This window comes from Magnolia sinica, chromosome 3, assembly GCF_029962835.1.
Source record: "Magnolia sinica isolate HGM2019 chromosome 3, MsV1, whole genome shotgun sequence".
Classification (NCBI taxonomy): Eukaryota; Viridiplantae; Streptophyta; class Magnoliopsida; order Magnoliales; family Magnoliaceae; genus Magnolia; species Magnolia sinica.
Genome location: NC_080575.1, coordinates 107854059 through 107871488, shown reverse-complemented (window position 1 = coordinate 107871488; position 17430 = coordinate 107854059). Strand labels below are relative to the sequence as shown.

Genomic DNA, 17430 nt, shown 5'->3' with positions numbered 1-17430 from the left:
CAATTGAGTCTGGGTCCAAGCCAAAATGATCTGAGGCGATCATTTTAATGGGTCAAGTGAACTTCAGGTAGGTATAGAAATTATTACAATTGAGCTTTCTGGCGGCGACAGCCCAGGTTTGCGCTAGGCCAAACTGGACTCGATCTCAGCCTGACGGTTATGGGAAAGGTCCAAGCCCGGCATGGGCCCCTGATATCATGCCCGAGCTCAGAAAAATAATTGTTGGGCCCAGGCCTGAACCAACTCAAAAATTGATAAAATCCTTATTTTTGGCTTATATATATTCATTGATCAGCTGGGCCACATGTGCACAAAGAAATAAATGTTTTGGATGAATGAAACATGTTGTGTACATTCAGGATGGATAGGTTGCCTAGCTGGTGATTGGAATAGCACAATTGTGAGATATAATAAATGTATATATGATGTAGGATCGGTTGAGTCAGGTTGGATTGAAATGACTTGAGTCTGAGCTTAACCCAAAATTTTATGATGCCATTTATGTGAAGTCCATTTTAGCATGATCCTATTGGATCCATTTATGAAAAAGGCAGGTTAACTCAGATTAGGATGGTTTGGAGAGGATCCATTACCTGACCCACCCATTTAGTAATTCATGCCAAACTTTTGAACCCAAACCAACCTAAAATGGTCAAATTTAGACCTAGACCTAGACCTACTGGTTGTAGGATCTAGTCCCATAACCCATGAGGTCAATCTAACCCATTCACACCCCCTAGCTGTAAGGATATAAAATAGGCCAAGCCTTTTGAATTAACCTCGTAGTCATAGGACTTGTTTTGTGGTAGTCACATTAATTATTTAGGTTAGACACATTCTTATCTTGTCTAGGCTAACCATACTATCCTAACTATTTATGATTGTGTTGTTTGTTAATGACTTAGAACACTGAATGTTTATTCAATGCACGTGGTGTATGTTTATATTAAAAACTTTGCATGTGATGCAATGTTTGGATTGAAAAGCGTTACACATTGTGTTGGACCTTTTCAAAAGATAATAGGATTTAAAATTTTCCAAGCTCTTCATATCGGTTTTAAACCTAGTTCCACAGATCCCAATATAGTGTCATCAAGAATCTACTATAAATTGTGTGCACAAGAGGTTGAATGGTGCATATTTATAATATTAGAAGATGAACGATGAAACTGCGTGTGGCATATGTATCCGACAAGAGAGTGATCAATTTGTGATGTCATAGGAATAAGTTAATCTCAAGATTTTCATAAACAATATTAAAAAAAAACATCAGTTCAAATATTTTAACAATTTATCTTTTGATTTTGAGTTGATATTTCAATTAGCAAACAAGCTATGAATTAAATACTCCCTAATAAATTAGAACAAGCCCAAACCAAAGATCATAATTAGCAATCTAGATGAAGCATGGATCTGAGTTCTTAGCCAGCTGGCCAAGAAAAAGAAACTCTTAGGCCCACCTGCTAGAAAAACTTTACAGCATCAAATGGATTTGAGCCCATAGTCTCAACAGATCCCAAATAGATTCTAAAGCTCAATGGAGCATGTCAGAACCCAAATAGATTCTAAAGCTCAATGGAGCATGTCTTATTTTGTTTTCCTTATCATCTCACATCTCACAGTGGAGGTAGTGACTCTGGCCTCAACTAACCTCATCAGCTATAAATGAGACCGTCCACAAGGTGAAAGCTTGCACTCTCACCTTTTTCACTTTGAATGCAACTTATAAGATGAGGAAAGTTGAGCTTGCTCAAACTCGAATGCACTTTATAAATGTACTCACCTCAAACATAGAAATGAAGCATGCGTGTGCGAGGCAAGGATTGAGCCGCCCAACAGGTGATCCCCACTCCATTGATGACATATCGGGTCAATAGGTTAGTACACTAACAAAGTGCATTTATTAACTAAGATAGATCTAGACGTATGTAAACTAAAGTGGGTCAGTGGAATGACTTAACCCGAAAGCTAGGAATTAAGATTAATATTTACGCCTGCTTTCGCCTTGTTGGTCAAGATTGTACAGACATATCCCAGAATGACCCAAGTTTGAGCTCTCTTGAAGCCCACTTAGGTGAGTTATCTATTGATCCTCTTTAAAGGTAGGGGTCGCAACCTTGAAGGGACAGTGCTTCGGTAAACTTGACACAAGAGCAGGTCGTGAGCTTGAGTGGCCTGATTTTTGGACCATGCTTAGCTAGGGCCAATGATGAATATCATATCCCATTTGTCTTATAGAACATGGATATTAATAACGTAGGTTATATAGGTAACCAAGATGTTTTGGTAGAATATGGTGGATGATCCACAACACTGATAAATTATCCAAATTACATACCTCAATTTAAGTTAATAAACTCTACATTAATGTACTTCTTTAAATCTATGCATGCTGAATAATTGAGTAGAACATATGCTTAACCATTGAATAATTTTATTTAACATAGTAGAAAAATCATAATACTTTGAAAAAACATAATGATTAATGAGCAAACACTTTTCAATTATAAACTTAACATGAGATACCTGATCTGGCCCTATCTGTTGCCTAGTCTTTTAGGGTGAGAGCCTGGGCTTAGGGCTCCAGGGTTAGGCTAGGGGCAGCCTTAGCCTAACCGTAGCTTTGGCTGGTGTGTACGTGTCGAGCGTTGACACTCCTTGGGGCTATGCTAATAGTTCAAAAGATATCAAAGTTACATGTGCCTTACAATGATGTATTTATTATATCCACATGTTCACCCAGTTGGCCAGATCATTTTAGAGTATGAGCCCAAAATGAGTCATGTCTAAAGCTCATGTGGGCCACACCACAAATAGCAATGGGATAATGATTCTCACCGCTAAAGCATTTGTAAGGCTCACCATAGCATTTATTTCCCATCCAATCTATTCATAAGGTTGGATGAAGACAAAAAAATAAATATCTTATTGATCTAAAACTTCTGTGACTCTATAAAGGTTTCAATGGTAGACATCCAATCTCTCACTCCGTTTTTGCAGTGTTGATCTTTGGATCTCTCTTATTTTTTTGCCCAAGCCTTACAATGAGCTCACCAAAAGGACAAACAATTAGAATATAATACATACCTTATGGTGGGACCCACATAATTGGTGACGTCAACACACCAACCAAGTCCATCGCGTGTGGTACACCAGCTAATCCGCTTCCAAAAAAGAGTCCGGAAATGATGAGAACATGCTTAGATGGCGAGAGTGAGATCTAGAAGATCAACCTTATCGGATGACTTAAGACAACAAGAGCACTAATCGACCAAGTTATAATGCTCTTAGTTGCATGTGAATACTTAGTACAATCCATAGATCTAGACTGTTCATTATATCCAATTCAAATTAAATGGTATAACATGCAAACATCACGCCAATCTATCAAATGTTAACCATTTGATTACTGACCTTTAATATGGACAGACAGAATTGTTTGCACAAAACTAAGTCCAGTCAACAATCTGATCCATCTATTTATTAGGACCCACCATGGTTTGGTTAGAGTTTAAAGAATCACTTTTGTTAGGCAATTATAGACAACTCATCCATGGCTTGGAAAATGGATGGCTATAAAAACAACTCTAAATGAACTGTAGATTGGATCTTAATATCAATTTGATTTACCCATGGTGGTACATGAAATGTATTGCGAACTAAATAAACAGTTCAGATCAATCGATTTAACCATCCAAGTAAAAATATACAACTAGGAGCACTGTAATTTATTGTGCTCCAAGAGCATCAGATCATTTCCAAAAGAAAAAAAGTAGAAAATAAGTGCTTCAATACGACAAAAGTGCACGTTCTAGTTCGCCTGACCGCACGAAATTGTGGTTTCCGTCATGCCTCGGGGAACCCTTGGAGATTGTTACCATTCATTTGTGGGGCCCATCGCCTACGAAGTACGGTCAAAAGATCTGCATTGACCAGATGCTATTGCCCCATTCAGCTTAAAAGACTTTCCACCCGGAAAATGTTAATTTGTTAGCTGATTTTAGAATGTCGGTCCGACCCATTTTTTATCAGGCCATGTCCGAACACCGAATCATCACCCAACCAGTGAAACTCCTGTAACGTGGACTGTTCATGATGGATCCCGTGGGATGAATGGTTCTGATCACGGATGGTCGGCCACTTGTATAGTGAAGGGTTGCAAACTTAGGTTTCCGAGTGGTCCTGTGGAGACTGTTAGTCTATTTCTCGTGAGACCATGCAGCAATGTACGTGGTATGCCTTTCCCACCTGCGTGTCACGTGTAGAACATCTGACTCGTGCGAAAGATGCCCACCGCATGAAGCTTACCTGAGGTGAAAGACAGGCTAATCCACTCACGAACAATCCACTCATGGGCCCATGGGCAACTCGAGGTGTTGTCCAGAAACTAGACAATCTAGATCAATCAAGAAAGGCACATGTCGCGCGCCACCTCTGAAAATGGCATTAGATGGTTTTTGCAAATCCGCGGCTCCATCTACGATGCGGATTGCGTCCTACCCCACCCACTCTAGCTGGGAACGGGCATGAGCTTTCAGTGGCCACTTTGATGTATGGGTCTTATCCACACAGTACATTCATTTTTCGTATCATTTTAAGTTACAAACATGAAAATGAAGCAGATCCAAGGCTCAAGTGGACCACACCACAGGAAGCAAAGTTGATATTGATTCTCACCGCTGAAACTTTTCTATGGCCTGCTATAATGTTTATTTGCCATCCAATCTATTCATAAAGTTACATAGACCTTGAGGAAGAGAAAACACAAATATAAGCTCCATCCAAAACTTTCGTGTAAGAGTTTAATCCCCATTGTGTAGTCTACTAAAGCCTTGGATCCGTCTAATTTTTTGAATTATACCCTATAATGATACTAAAAAATGAATGGACTATATGTGGACAACACCCACACATCAGGGTGGCCACTCAAAGCTCCTCCCCGTCCGGGATGGAGATGGGCGGGGATAGGACACAATCCGCGTCCTTAAGAAGCGGATTGGCAGGGACGCGTATTGCGTCCTACCCCACCGGGACGATAATCCATTCGGGCAGGGCTCTCTAGGCCTACTGTAATGTAAGTGTTTTATCCACGCCGTTATTCGTTTTTCTTATATCATTTTATGGTATGAGCCAAAAAATGAGCCAGGTCTAGGGATTAACTGGACCACAAGGTGGGTATTAAACGTCCACCATTAAAAACTTCCTAGGAGCTAGAGAAGTTTAGAATCAAGCTGATATTTGCATTTTCACTTCATCCACGTTTACATGACCTTATGAATAGGTTGGATGGTAAAAAAAACATCCCGGTGGCCACTAGAAAGGTTTCAACGGTGGGTGTCATTATCACTTCAACTTCCTTTGGTGTGGTCCACTGGAGGTGTGGACCTACTTCATTTTTAGGATCATACCTTAAAATGATATGAGAAAAATGAATAACAGCTTGGATAAAACACTTACATCACGATGAGCCCCAGAGAGCCTTGCTCGGACGGATTATTGTTCGGGCGGGGTAGGATGCAATCCGTGTCCGGTTGGCAGGTGTACGACACACCAGCTATATAGTTGGTGTAGATACATGTCATGCGAAGACGAGCATCGACGTTCCTTGAGCTTCGAGTTATACGAACGGTTCAAAGGAGATCAAAGTTACATGGCCCCACAATGATGTATTTATTATATCCACACCATTCATCCATTTTTCGAGATCATTTTAGAGCATTAGGCAAAAAATGAATCATATCCAAAGCTCAAATGGGCCACACCAAAAATAGCAGCGAGGATAATGATTTTCATCATTAAAAAATTCGTAGGGCTCACCATAACGATTATTTTCCATCCACAAATACATGGACCGATGAAGAGGAAAAACAAATTTTATATTGATCCGAAACTTCTATGACCCCCAAAAGGGTTTCAATGGTAGACGTTCAATCCCCCGTAGCTTTTTGCAGTGTGGTCCAATTGATCTACGGTTTGGATATAACGTATACCTCATGATGGGACCCACAAAACTTTCTGACGTCAATACATACAGCTGATGTGTGGTACACCAGCCAATTCGCTTCCCTCCATCTGGGATTCTGTCCTAAAATGCCGTATTAGAAAATAATCGTGTATAGCCGGGAGTACCATAATTTGTCATCCAGCAGAGTATTTACTGCAACTGCACTGCATGTCCAGGAAATCAGGACCATGAAATCAGTAGATCCCACCGTGAAGATCAATGGCACAAAAACTCTGGCCATTCTGATAATCATTTTGTCCACATTTTCACTTTCAAAGGACATCAAATCGTCTAACTCAACATATAGATATGGTGCACCTGATCAATAGACCGTTCAATTTTCATGCCAGGTGATATTCTATGTGGGGCCTAACATATGGATTTCCTCCAAAGCTGGCGCTTTAGCGGTAAACACCGTATTTGATTTGTTTTGAACTGATCCATTGTAAGCAGTTGATGTTGTGGGCCTTCAAGGTGGTTGCTTATATCCATGTGTAGTGAATCTGAGGAGATGTAGAAGTCGTGGTTGGATGTCATTAGAGGTTTGACTGTATGGCTAGGTAATGTAGTCATTTATATCCAGGAAAGCCATATGACAACAATTACAAAGTTCTGTCTTAAAAGAACTTCTTCAATTAAAAACTTCAAGCATGCCAGTTGCAAAGATTGTGAGGAATATAACCGCCGAATTGATTATCCTTCAATCATCTTCAAATTAGGATTTTACTTTTGTGTTAAATGATGCATGTCCATAAGCAAATCCTGTTTTAATTTATTTTTCTTTCATCATGTATAAACTCTTTCAACACCTGCAATAGCGAGTTGCTCATTGGCATCCCCCTCCGCATGAACGTTGTACTTGAGTTACTATATGTGGGGCAACAGATCAGTATTCCATATTTAGAAGACCCTGGACATGCAGGACTGTTTGGTTGGTGGGAATTCATTACTAAGTTTTTATGTTTCTTGAAAAATGTTAGGGGTTGAATGCATGTAAAATCGGTAAGTGTTAAGTACTGGTACATGGATTACAGATAATTGAATTACAACTGATTTTGTTTGGCTTTAAACTGTAATCGTTGTACAGGTAAATAATTATCTATATATGTAAATAACTTATGAAATATTTATATCATGTAATTGGATATTAATGTCTAACAGAGCTTGGAGAGATAAATCCCTATAAATCTTCAAATGATATACAATGGCTTCATTTAAGATAGATTATTGAGTACTTAATTTATAGCCAGGTCATTACACAATGATGCATTTACATAACATTTGAAGTTATCTCTCAACTGCTTCATAGCTAAGTGATCACACGATGATGTGCTTACATATTATGTGAAACTTAAAATAACAAAAACTATGCAAAACATAATAAGAGGACTTGAATTTGAAACACCAGTCATCCCAACTGCCATTTGCCACACCACCATATTGAGGCTTTTTATTTTTCAAGTTCTTGTGAAGTTATCTAATAATTTCACCCCAACGTATGGACCCAAGTGTAATGAAAAAGACCGATTCAAGGATGATATTAAGAAGGAATAGAATGAATACCCTTATATCTTCCTAATATCCTTTTCCTTGAAAAAAAAACCTCACATCTACACTTATGAAAGCCATTTGGTTTAAAAGCATTCCTCACATCTTGATGGTCAAAGATGACGTTTGCTTTTCCAGACATGTATGGAAATTTGAGCCGTCCATCAATTTCATAAGATTGCCTGTTGGGCCTATCAATAAAAGAGTTGCATACATTTGAATTAAAGGTGGCGTGAGGGGGCTTTTGAAAGGAGCGAGAGAAGGTTGTGTCAAACAACCATTTACTCTAAAAGCTTAAGCTGTCGAGTGTGGTGTATCAATTAATGTATATCAAGGGACTTTTTCACTCCAACAGGTTGTGTCAGTTGGAGAATGAATCCAACGCTGGTCGGAGATGATGAGTTGTGTTGATAATGGTGCTGCTCACCTGCCATAAGTACGACAGAGGCAGACGTTGTCGAAATCAATGGCGTGTTTGACCCCTTTCTAAGAAGGCGGAGAGAGAGAGAGAGAGAGAGAGAGAGAGAGAGAGAGAGAGAGAGAGAGAGAGAAGCGGGTTGGTTTTTTCCTCTTTCAGGGTCCTTTTCAGGTCAATCGTCGTTGATCGATGGCGGAGTCGACTCGCTGGAAGCCGAAACGGGGAAGGTGTAGAGGGCTGTGAGAGAGAGAGAGAGCGAGACGTTGGGGCAGGGGAAATGGTGGAGAAGGGAGCTGCAATGCTCCCATTTATAGAGGGATTTTAAAAACTAGCCATGGTAGAAAATTCAATTGTAAATGAAAATTGAAAACGTAGTTTAAAGGCAAGTTTTTAATTGCCGGTAAAAGTTGTAATTACTTTACAGCCTATGAAGTTTTTACAAGCAATTTCAGGCATTTAAAGGGGTCTTTCAGTCCATTTACTTGTAAACCATTTACCACGTAATACTTTTACATTCTCCCGTACGACTCTTTAGAGTTCATCTTTTTTTTTTTTTTTTTTTTGGAGAATATTAAATTTTGTTCGGTTTTAATACACCGTTTTCCGAAAAAAAAATGTAGAAAATGTTTCAAATTTTATTTAAAGTTCCTGAAGGGATGTTTGACATCTTTACTAATAACAACTTATTTGCTTATTCCAAAAAAAAAGTTTTTATTTAAAAACTAGAGTGTTTAGTAAATTTGTAGTTTTATTACTTATTTTATTTAGAAGTGGGGCTCATGCTTCGGTGATTCCAACAATCAATATGGGTAGATCACACGCCCAATTATCCTAGAAAGGAAAAAAGATGGGTAAGGGTGTACATGAACCGAGCTAGCTTGGTTAGCTCACTTGACTCGACTCGAAAAAGCCTTATTCGACTCGTTTTGAAGTTGAGTTCGAGCCGAGTCAAGCTAATTTTTTGAGCTCGAAAATGAGTTCGAGCTGGCCCAGCTCGACTCAACTCGGATCAAACCAGTTCGGTAACTCAATTACTTTGATATTGATGTTGCTCACCAAGTATTTTGATGAAATGCCTCAAAGAAGTGTGGCCGGTGGCAAGAAAGATATGTATATAAAACTAATAGCATTTTTTTTTCTTGATTTTTACGTTGCTTAGAAGGTGTTCGATAAAATACCTATACAACCATTGCTACTATCTTAAATACGGTGAGATTTTGAATGTGCAGTCAAGGTGTTTTTGAAAATGCCTCAATGGCAAACTTAGCTTGATCTTGGCTCGAGCTGGCTTGAGCTACTGACCGAATCGAGCTGAACTGGCTAGTCAGGCTTGAGAACTGAGTTGAACTGAGTTCAAGCTAAGGTTAGTTAGTGACCGAGCCAAGTCAAGCTAAGGCCCACTCGACTCGGTTCAACTCGATGTACACCCCTAGTCACGGGGGCAGTTTGGTTAGTGATGCTAGCACTAGCCATGTGGCTGGTGGTATGTGATATATGGCCCCAACACGATGTATGTGTTTTATCCACGCCTTACATTCATTTTTGAAGATCTTTTCAGGGCTTGATAAAAAAAAAAAATGAGTACTAAAACATAAATAGACCACACCACAAGGAAAAAAAGTAGTAATTGCATGTTCACCGTTAAAAACCTCCTAAGGTCACTATACTATTTATGTAACATCCAACCTGTTGACTAGATCACGAAGACCTGCATGAAGGGGAAAACAAATATCAGCTTGATCCAAAACGCATGTGGCCCCCGAAGAAATTTTTAACGGTGGGAGATCAATCAAAACTGTTTCCGGTTATGTGGTCCACTTGAGATTTGAATGTATCTCACTTTTGGTTTTATACTATAAAATGATCCGAAAAAATGGATGGACAGCATGGATGAAGCACATATATCATAGTAGGTCCCACATAGCACCGACCACTAGCTTTGGCTAGTGGCAGTGTCACTAGCCAATCTGCATCCTAGCCGTTGAGTCCTGGCAACTCAATGGTCTGGATCACCGAATCACGGCTCCTGCTTGCTTGTGCAAGTAGGGTTGTCAACGGCCGGGCCGGCGTACATGCTGCCTAATCCTAGTCCACAATCCGCTGAGGCTTATCAAATCTCGACCCACGTTCAAAAGAAAATTCACATAATTGCCACGTACAACCCATAAAATAGTGTTTGTGTGTGACGGGCTTGGGCCATGACTGGGCTGTCACGGGCCGGGCTTGAGGTAGGTCTTGCCCAGATTTTGAACTGGCTGACCCAGTCTATTCAAAATTCTACTTTTTGAGGCCCAAGCCCAGCCCATTGACACCCCATAGCCAGGGCTACTTGCACATGGCAAACGTAAATATAAAATGAAAGATTTTTTTATTTTTTATTTTTCACACTCGCGCGCACACACCCAAACCCTTTGCATGGTGTTGAAACTCTTATAAGTCTACCACAAGGCAAGGGTAAGAACCAAAAAAATAAAAATTTTAAATTATTTTCAATTTAAATGAAAATTTTGTAATTAAATTTAAGTAAATTATTAAACCATGCATCTCATATCACCCATGTCTATCTAAGCCTAAGCCTATCCCATATGCCCAAGCTCGGTCTAAACAACTATCTAGCCCAAAAGCACGGGGCTGGCCTGGCCATCGAACAGCCATACAGCCATACATGCAAGCGAGCGTGGATTAGGTGGTGTTGCTCACACCATCACCAGTAGGGGTGTACATCGAGTCGAAACAAGTAGTGCCAGCCTCAACTTGACTCGGCTCGGCCACTAGTTGACCCCAACTCGAACTCGGCTCGGATCGGTCCTCGAGCCTGATTGGCCAGCTCGATACGGCTTGGTTTGGTAGCTCGGGCCAATTTGAGTCGAGTTCGAGCCAAAATCAAATCTCTATGGCATTTTCACAAACACATGCAGTGCATTTTTAATTTCTCACTATATATAAAACAACAATACCTGTTTATAAGTATTTCATCAAATATCTTATAGGCAACATCAAAATCAAGGAAAAATGATATTCGTTTCATATACAAACTTTTCTTGCCGCTAGCCAATACTTTGTTAAGTCATTTCATTAACACTTGGTCAGCAACATCAATATCAGAGTAACCGAGTCATCAAACTAGATCGATCCAAGTTCGATTTGAGTTGGGATTCGATCCAAGTCGATTCGAGTTCGGGCAAGCTTGGACGCATTTCGAAATTTGTTCCAGCTCAAAAAATCAGCTCAACTTAGCTCGAACTCAGCTTTGAACCAAGTTGAATCGAGCTTTTTCAGGTCGAGTCCAGCGAGCTAACCCAGCTAACTCGGTTCACGTACACTCCTATTCACCAACCGTGTTGTGCGATGTGTCGGGCACTGTGAGGCCACCCTAATTGATTTATTTTATATCAACGCCATCCATCCGTTTTCTCGTCTCATTTTAAGTCATTAAACCAAAACTGAAGCACATCTGAAGCTCAATCGAACCACACATCAGGAAACAATGGATAATGACACCCACCGTTGAAACCTTCCTAGCACCCACCGTAATGTTTATTTGCCATCGTGTTGATAAGGTCACATATATAGACCTAGATGAAGGGAAATACAAATAGCAGCTTGATCAAAAATTTCGTGACCCCCAAGAATTTTTAGTGGTGGGCGTTCAATCACCACCATTTCCATTGGTGTGGTCCACTTGAACTTCCTACACACTTAACCTTTTTATTCGCATAATTTAAAATGATCTAGAAAAACGGATGGACGGCATGGATATAAAAAAATACATCAGGGTAGGCCCCACATCACCCAACACATCCCACAGTCCGAGGACGCTAACGATAACATCGGGTCGAGATCCAATATTCCCTATCCATTTTCTCTCTCCTACGCACAATACACGTGCCCACTAACCAGCAGCCCGCGTAAAAGCGGGTTTTCTCGCCCTGTTCTTCCAGCATCCCTCTCGGCAGAGTCAGAGCCGTAGAAATGCTATGATTCCATCCAACGGAGGAGGAGCTTCGAGGGTCCTCGACCTCGGACACCATCTCCTCATCTCTTCCGTCCCCTTCTCCCTCGCTATCCCTTCCACATCACCACCCCCATGGAAGTACGGACCTGCTCTTCCGTTCCAAAACCCTAACCTGCTGCGGAACCACTTCATTCGGTGCTCCTCCAGCAAACGCACCGGTCCGTTCTGGGACTCTAATGCTGAGAGCGTTCGAGCAGGAAGATTCAGATTCCGAGATGAATCATTTGACAACGATGAAGGCGGGCGGAGAGAGAAACGGAAGTGGTGGTCCGATGATGATTCGTCGGAATTCGATGAAGATAACGAGCTTTTCGACGAACAGCCATGGGACAGTATCTGGATTTTCAAGGTATTTTCTTGTGTCTGAATTTTTGTTGAAAGCGATCTGGCGAGTTATAGAATTCACAGCTTATTGAAATTGACAGAATTCTGAATTATGCTTGTCTAAAGAATGCATGTTGAGATGATAAGACATTGCTTTAGATGTGCATGTTTTCAGTTTCTTTCCCGCTTTCTAGTATGAATTTTCAGGAAACCAAAGCGGCAATTTATCAAGCGTGTCGTAGTTTTCCTAGTTTTCATCATTGTTACTGAGATTCCTCAGGGATTTTCCATCTAAAGATACATAAGAATGTTTGTGGCTTGGGATATTCTCGGCAAATGCATGTTAGAAGTCAGCATCCCTTTTGTTCTTCTAACAAAGGGTGTTGATTGCATTTGAGAGAGATTATTAACTGATTAAAAGTGCTGAAGTTCAAGATTTTAACCGAGAGATGATGATGTATGGTCAGTGCAAAGTGGTCATAACGAAGTCACAGCAACCGATCGAAATGGATTAATTGAGTTTGAATTCGATATCAGCAGTGGATCATGTATGGAGAAACATTGTTTACTGGCCGGAGGTGTCATGAATTTTCCCCAAATTTGTGTAATATCCACAATTGTATTATGTAACTTGGATCGAAAGTTTAATCAATTACCATTGTTATCTAAGCATTATCCCAACTAATTAGGGTCCTGTACATGAATCTTGTTCCATGTCCATTCTATCAAGGGCTATATTCTCAATTAAACCTGGTGTCATCAAATCTTTTCTTACTACCTCCACTGACACTCTTTTGGCCTTCTCTTTGCCCTTTTATAGCCATCAACATGAACCAACTCACTCCTAACTGGTGCGGTTTGTGGTCTCCAGTACACATGGACAAACCATCTAAGGCTACTTTCCCTCATCTTATTATGTATTGGGGCTACTCCTAAGTTACCCATAAATGCATTCATTTCCAATTCTACCCTTGTCTTGCTGCTCATCCATCTCAACATACTCATTTCAGCTCACTCATTTTATGAATGTATTGTTCCTTGATTGCCCCACCTTATGTCCCATAAAGTATTGGCCTTATAGCTGCCCTATCAAAACTCCCCGGTAGTTTGATTGTTATGTGGCTATCAGATAGAACACCAGAAGCACATCTCCAATTCATCCACCCTGCTCCAATTCTCATGAATTATTGACCCATAATATCAAAAGTGGTCATTTTGGGGTACTTCTTGGCTGTCAATCTTAACTACTTTTGAACGTTCACTCCCATTGTTACTAGGGTTTCATTCCATGCACTCTGTTTTTGTCTGGCTAATTTTAAAACCTATATATTCTAAAGCACCCTCCATAGTTACAGCTTTGCATTTACCCCTTCCCCATCTCATCCATCAAAACTCTTATTTGCAAACAACATAGACCATGGGACCTCTTCTTGTAAATGTCTAGTCAACTTGTCCATAGCCAATGCAAAAAGATACTTCTCCAAAAACCGCTGTCCACTGGTGAATGGGAACACTTCTCTCCACTAGTGTCTTCATTCATGCACATGAAAACTCTATTGTTCTAAATTAAGAAAAGAACCCCAAAATACCACATGTATGGACCCTAGTCTCTCCCATACGTACTTTTAATTTCATATGCATTGCTCTTTCTTATTTAATAATTTCCATGAAAGATGCCCAAGACACGAAAATATCTTATTAAAGATCCCTCAAGACACAATTCTCCCAAAATGGAAGAATCATAATTACTTAATGACACATAGGATTCCTTATATAAGGAAGTTATTGCTAAAGACTTAATGACACATAAGATTCCTTGAACCGGGAAGTTATTGCGAAAGACTTAATGACACATAAGAAGCCTCATACCGGGAAGTTATTGCTAACGAGTACCAAAGTGATCGTTTATGGAAGAGGTTGTTTATGAGTGAACGTTGTTTGATCACTCAAGGAGTTGATAAGAGGTCGTGCGATGCATTGAAACAGGTAGTAATAGCGGTTATTTTGTGTGTGTGCGCACGCGCACGCGTGTGCGTGTGTGTTTATATATATATATAAGATGAGGCAATTTATCAAGGCCAAAGGCTGAAAACCAGAACAGCGACGACACGGGAAAGAAAAAAGAGAAAAAAAAAAACCCAAAGAAGTCCACACTCCTAGAAAACGGACTCAAGGATCCCACTCTCTGGTTACACACACACCCGATTACAGACCCATACAGCTGAACCTCTCAGATTATGGAAGCAATGCTTATTTCTTTCAGTCAAAACAAACCATACGATAGCTAGCATAGCAATCCTCCATCTGGAAGTACCAAGGAGATCCCCTCCCACATGATGCCATGACCGGAACAAGCTCTCAATCGAACCAGGCATCACCCAGCACACATTCAAGGATATGAGGATACTGAACCACACCACTCTGGAAAAAGAGCAGTGGATGAACAGATGGTCGACAGACTCCTTGGTGGTCAGGCAGAGAGTACACGGAATAGGCAACGTGCAAGATCTCTTAGGCAGATTATTGATTCTCAAAATTCTATTTTTTCCCAGCGAGCCATGCGAAGGCAGCTATTTTTGGAGGAGCACCATAGGCCCATAGAAAAGCCGTAGCGGTGGTTTTGTTTTGATTTTTTCCCGGAAAGATGGTGAATATTATTAAGCCAACGGCCGAGAAAAAAGAGCAGAAACAAAAAATAAACAAGAAAGCACAAAACAGAACCAAATCCATTTGAATTGGGGTTTCTCAAGTTGAGTACCTCAATCCAATCCACAAGATGCCACAGGAAGCTACCCTACGCCCAGGCAATACGCCTTTGAATCGCCTTAAATGATGGCTGTGCAGAAGTTAACATCTGCAACAACCTTAGTCACCTGTAATGGAGCCACTGCCTCCATGGATTTTGGAGTCCATTGAACCAATGGGGTCTGAAAAACCAGCAAGCATTGCACTGCTACTGTTCCAAAATACCAATGGACGTTTTTCATGCTTCCACTGGGACTTCTTCTTCTTCTTTTTGAACAGTATAGTGTGAGCTCTTCTAAACTTTTGTTCCCTAATTCAAATAAAGTAATAAGTAACTCAAAACTCTATATGGTTGTCAACCACTTCATGCTATGCAGCGACATTCATTTGTGGATTCAATGAAAAGGAAGGTTGTGGTTCCAGCAACTGAAACATAAACTTGCTAGAGTAAAGAAAGTAAGGTTTTTCTTAAAAAAATAAATAAAGTAAAAATAAAAATAAAGTAAGGTTCAACTCATGAATGTGTTAACAATGTTTTGTTAATGTTCATTAGTTTATTAGGCTTATTTTTTCAAGTTCAGTGATTAGTCTTACATAGTTTAGGATGACACAGCCCAAGTCCTTGAAATAAGCCTTTGGAATCTTTAAACTTGCTTCTGCCATATCAGGGGTCACTTGATAGGCACTTGACAAACTTGATCAAGTACTCAAAAAATCAGCCAAAAAGCTTGTTACAGTTGATAAACTCAAAAGAATACTTGACTGAATTTCAAGTCGATTAAGAGTCTGAGTTCGACTGGAGCTTTAAAAACCTGGATAACTATTTACCTTGCACATATATTTTGCCAAAATTTACATAATTCCCTCATCCTTCTTTGATCCATGGGTTTCTCAAAGTAATCTTTGGTTTGGGTTATTGTGAGGAGTTATTCTGTTCAATATAAAGATTTATTGATTCCATGTGTTACTGTTAGTGCAGGTATTTAGATCCTTTGGTTGGTTGCTTCCAGCAATCATCATATCAACGCTTCTCACAACAGGCCCCAAAGCTTTCCTCATGGCCCTAGCACTTCCTCTTGGACAATCAGCACTTTCACTGGCCATTGACAAGGTGTGGGGAAAGACACAAGATGGCCCAAAACGGAAGTCCAAGACCAAGAATAAGCCATTTGCTAGTGCTACCAGCAATACCAAGTGGAGAGATGACAAAGAAAGCAGTGACAATGGTCAGGCACGGGGGTATCAGTCTTGGGTGGCAACAAATGATGGTGTGGTCGAGAAGGGCAGCAGCCAACGCCAGCCCAGTTTTGGTGGATGGGATGAACTGGACAGGCGTGGGGAGTCTGATAAGGGGCCAAGAAGGCAGCCTGGTAGAACAACAAGCAGGCCGCCCCGGCCCCAGCCAGAGACAAAGGGAAAGCTGACTAGGAGAGGGAAAAATTCAGACGTGCCCTTGCTTCTAAGGCTGTTGATTGCTGTTTTCCCGTTCTTGGGATCATGGACTAAGTTCTTATAGATATTTTCTTGTTCTTGCAAGTGCCCAGCCTGAAGTCGATTTGCACACCTTGTGCTTCTGGGATCTTCAAGTTCAGTGTGCCGGGCTGTCTATACTTCCAAAGTTGAAACTTCTATACATGAGAGAAGAATGAAAGACACTCTTCCATCAATCAGGAGAAGATGTAATTATGCCGAAGGGACCACCGCTCCACTTTGTGGATGTATCTGAGTAGGATCCAATGCATGGAGGATTTACCTGACATTGTTCACCGTGGATCAGCAACAGGGAGAACCTATTTTAGGTAGTAGTTGCCTTCGTATTCCATGTGAAATGTTGATAGATTTGGTGGAAAATAACTAAAGCTTCAATTCCATGGATTGGATTATAGCACCAGTAAAATTTTTTTTTAAGGGTTGTTATTGGTGTACAGCTGATTGTCATTTATGGCCCACAAGAAGTGCAGATCTTACCTTTTATGTATGATGACAGAGCCCAGATGCAGCCCAGTCCACCTGGTAACTCATAAGGCCCGGGCCTCAACCAAGCATCCAGACCAATAATCTGATGGCAGCTTGGAGTGGCCCGGTTGGGTCAATATGCATGACGGTGTGTGGGCCCAATTGAAATGGTCATCAAGCCTCAAGGATCATGCATCGGCCTGACCCATCTGCCTGTAGCCTCAGCTGAGAGTATGTACCAGGCTAGTTCGCGTGCTGAGTCAGCCCTGAAGCTCAAGCCCATGCATGATTGATTGTTAATTTTCCACGAGCCTTCAGCTCAGGCCCTAGGCAAGCCCAGAAAGAGAGTAGGCCTCGCCCTTTTGGGACTTAATTGCGTGATTATCCTAAATAAAGAATTAAAAAAGTGAAAACTGCTTA

At 40.7% G+C, this 17430-nt stretch overlaps 1 protein-coding gene across 1 annotated transcript; it reads left to right on the top strand.

The window, feature by feature from the left end:
• Positions 1-11837: 11837 nt before the first annotated feature.
• On the top strand, positions 11838-16923 carry LOC131240613 (uncharacterized). The gene is made up of 2 exons (XM_058238928.1): positions 11838-12334; positions 16034-16923. Exons 1-2 carry the CDS (start codon positions 11948-11950, stop codon positions 16568-16570), a joined length of 924 nt encoding a protein of 307 aa, XP_058094911.1. The 5' UTR covers positions 11838-11947; the 3' UTR covers positions 16571-16923.
• Positions 16924-17430: the final 507 nt, after the last annotated feature.